This window comes from Capsicum annuum, chromosome 1, assembly GCF_002878395.1.
Source record: "Capsicum annuum cultivar UCD-10X-F1 chromosome 1, UCD10Xv1.1, whole genome shotgun sequence".
Lineage (NCBI taxonomy): Eukaryota > Viridiplantae > Streptophyta > Magnoliopsida > Solanales > Solanaceae > Capsicum > Capsicum annuum.
Genome location: NC_061111.1, coordinates 62,516,287 through 62,520,313, shown reverse-complemented (window position 1 = coordinate 62,520,313; position 4,027 = coordinate 62,516,287). Strand labels below are relative to the sequence as shown.

At 31.5% G+C, this 4,027-nt stretch overlaps 1 protein-coding gene across 1 annotated transcript; it reads left to right on the top strand.

Moving 5' to 3' along the window:
- The first annotated feature begins 1,107 nt into the window (after positions 1–1,107).
- LOC107844882 (E3 ubiquitin-protein ligase PUB23-like) lies at positions 1,108–3,535 on the top strand. Its single transcript, XM_016689215.2, has 2 exons — positions 1,108–1,504; positions 2,104–3,535. The coding sequence occupies exons 1-2, from the start codon at positions 1,181–1,183 to the stop codon at positions 3,028–3,030; spliced, it is 1,251 nt and encodes a 416-aa protein (XP_016544701.1). The 5' UTR covers positions 1,108–1,180; the 3' UTR covers positions 3,031–3,535.
- The last annotated feature ends 492 nt before the right edge of the window (positions 3,536–4,027 follow it).

The window sequence follows — 4,027 nt, the reverse complement described above, 5'->3', positions numbered from 1 at the left end:
CTTACTTTAAATTTGATGATACCTTCTTATCACACAAGACTTCAGAAGCTAGTCTCCACTTCATCCATACTGACCATCTCAATTTACAATTTTTCATCTTATAGACATTTCTGATTTAACCAAGTGCTTTATCCATAATATTTTTTTAAATCTCAAAATGCCTTTTTCGAAAAAAAAAACTCCAAATTCTTCTTTCAGTCCATATCTGTCATTTCTCCACTTCCTTGCAAGGACGTTTTAGTTTTTCTTGCAAAATGATTAAGGATATTATAATCATTATAACAAAATAATAATTATGAGCATTTTATATCAAACATATCAACTGTTTATTTGTAGTTTTAGCACTCCTATCTAAGCAAGTAACTTTTTATTTTTAAAAAATAATTGCAACGTTTAAAAATATTTTTAACACTTAAGCTTATCCGACAGTTATTTATCAGCTAATCCAATCTCTGAATTAATAATATAAAAAAATTGTTACACCATCAGTATGAATAAAATTTAAACCAAAGTACTTAACAAAGGTATAGCAGTACGAATAAAATTTAAACCAAAGTACTTATCAATTTACCTTTTATTCATTCAAATTCTTGTCCCTTAGCCCCACTATGACCAATCTTCCATGATGAGGCAAATGCTTCTACCATTTTAAATGATCTATTTTAATTTAATTCCACGAAATTTAAAAAAATAAAAAAATATTTTTAAATTAAAAATATATTAAATTATATATAAATATCTTTTAATTTTATGGGTGTAAATATGTCATATAAAAAGTTGGAAGCTCTTAAAAAGGATAAATAGTTATTAAAAGGATTAACAAGAAAAACAGTTTGAAACAAATGGAGTACATAACTAAATGTCAACCGAAAAAAAAATGTGATTTGTATTTCTCAATTGTTTACTCGTTAGTAGCCCCACGTCATTCAACCTTTGACCAATAAACCAACCAAATAAGGAATATTTCTAATCATAATAAAATATTATGATTATTTCTCTTGACTTTACGGAGTCTTAGTGCTTCTTCCTCTTTTGTATTCTCCATTCAAACTTCACACATATATTAGCCGCTTTTGCTTACCACCTCCATTTATATATATACTCATATTCTTGCTCATATATACTTAGGTTCTTGTTTTTGGTTTTAAAAAAAAAAAAAAACTTGTAGACGAAAATAAATATGGATGAAGTAGAGATACCTCAATATTTTTTATGTCCTATATCACTTATGATCATGAAAGATCCGGTGACAACGGTGACTGGGATAACGTACGATCGAGAAAGTATCGAGGTGTGGTTGGTAACGGCGGAGGAAGACATGGCCGTGACATGTCCGGTGACAAAACAGAATTTGCCTAGAGATATTGAGTTGTTGACACCAAATCATATGCTACGGCGACTAATTCAAGCTTGGTGTATTGCCAATGCAAGTAATGGGATTGATAGAATTCCAACCCCTAAATATCCTTTGGATAAATCTCACATGCTCCGACTTGTTCGTCAGGTAAAGGAGTTTAAATTTTATGCACTGATGTTATACAGTATTTCTTTTATATCATCAGGTTAATTTACCTATAAAGGAATTTCCAGTCATGTTATCTAAAAGATAACTATACATAAGTAATAATTGTCCATTGTAATTTAGTACTTAGTAGTAATAAAAACCTGATCAAAAGTATGACATGTAATACATTCATTCATTCTAACAACCTATTGCCCTAGTTTCTCTAGATCTAGTATATATAATGACCGAGGCCTCTCATTCTTATTACTTTTTCAATATGAAAACGAAAAGAAAAAAAAACTTTATAACTATCGAATATTTATATAAGTTAAATTCATTCTATATAACAAGTACTAATGATCTATGATTTCATATATAACCTAAACTATGGATTAAACAACCTACAATTATAACATACAACAACAACAAACTCAGTATATTCCCACAAAGTGGGTTCTGGGGATGGTAAGATGTACGCAGTCCATACCGCTACCTCCGAAGAAGTAGAGAGAACCTACTATTATAACATGAGAAACATAATTAAATTGATTGTGTAGAAATTCTTAGTACTGACAGTGTATATATAACTTACACCCCAGGTGAATAATCATCAGCTTTGTGCTGAAGCATTGAAGAAAATTGATGCTTTAGTGATTGAGAATGAGAAGAACAGGAAGTGCTTGGAAGAAGTTGGTGCAATTAAGGCTATGGTTTCTTTTATAGTAAGAAACTATAAAGAAAGAAAAGTAATCAATGGTCTTGAAGAAGCTTTGAAAATTTTTCACCTTGTTTGGAGCCCAACAACTGAAAATGAGCAACTTGTCAAGGAAAATCGCGATCTAATCGTAGCTATTTTATGGATCTTGAGGAGTGACATGACCAAAAATCAAGTCGTTCTCAAGACTCAAGCGATGATGGTGTTAAAAAACGTAACAGAGGTGTCGAGTTCAAATCTTTTGTCAGGGCTAGACCCTGAATTCTTTCAAGAAATGGTGAATATGCTACGAAAAGAAAGCAAACATCACATCTCTCAACAAGCAACAAAAGCAGCCTTACAAGTACTAGTACATGCTTGTTCATGGGGAAGAAACAAGCAAAAAATCATCGAATCAGGAGCCATATTCGAGCTAATAGAGCTCGAATTATGCAATACAGAAAAAAGAGTTTCGGAATTGGTACTTTGTGTTTTGGCTCATTTGTGCACTTTGGCTGATGGTAGGGCAGAATTCTTGAAACATGCAGCTGGAATTGGTGTTGTTACAAAAAGGACACTTAGGGTTTCTTCATCTACTGATGATTGTGCAATTCAAATTCTTGGATCAATTTCTAAGTGTTCAGCCACAAAGGAAGTGTTGATGGAAATGTTGAGAGTTGGAGCTGTGTCAAAGCTTTGTATGGTGATTCAAGCAAGTTGCAGTGATTACTTAAAGAAAAAAGCTATGGAGATCTTGAGGACACATTCTCATGCTTGGAGTAATTCTCCATGTATTCAAGTTTATCTCTTGACTAGATATCCTGGACAATAGAGCCCTATAACAACGTACCCAAGTGGGGTCTGGGGAAGGTGATGACGTACGTGGACTTTACCCTATCTTTGTAGTGTACAGAGGCTGATTCTGATACACCTTGGGCCCCATAGAACCCTAAATTCTTTAATTACTAATGTTTTCTTTCTTTAACTTCTTTAAATGATACATGGACAAATACACCAAAATTGTATCCCCTTTATTTTTCAGAAAAGAAACATTAGGAAAGATCATATATTGAGAAACAAATCCAGAAGTTGCGAAGAATAAGTGCAAATGGTGGCTTAATTTGTATTTTCCTCTCTTAATTTTATTTATTTACTGTGTCTATTTATTTAGTTTACTGCTAGAAGATGATGTTGAAGGATAAAAATGGTACAACGCAAACCTTAATAAAGTTATGAAAATTGTATTAAGTTTAAAGAATTGCTACTATTCCTACTTTTTTTTTTTTTCCAATCTACAAATGGATTTGGCCTGTAGGGGTTTCTTGCACTTTAGTAGCTAGAAAACACAAAAATTATTTCAGAAAACAGTTCCAGATCTACGTAACTAAAAATCACCTAATTTACTCATAGGAAAATTCAGAGCAGTATTTCAAAAGCGTTTAAGAAATTTATTCAAAGCATTCATTAAGTAAAAGTAAATATGTAAAAAAAAATTAAGTTAATTCCTTTTTGTTTTTTTCTTTTAAAAATATTAAGGCCACCTTGAGGTGACCGGAGTTTAACATAGACCCTAGTAATTAAATTTTTAATGAAAAAGTGTACAATGAAAGGGACTGGTCCTTCTTAACACCAAACTCCATAAATACAACTACTCTTAACAAAAAATGTGTTTTGATTTAAACAAAAAAAAAAATAGTGTTTTGATGGTTCATGGCACTGAGGCCTTGATAGTATACTGCTCAGTAAAGGCTAGCAATTAGAAGTTGTGTACCCGTTTTGTCATGGATAATTTTACTCTTTTTAAATTTTATTTTAAAAAAATTATTTGA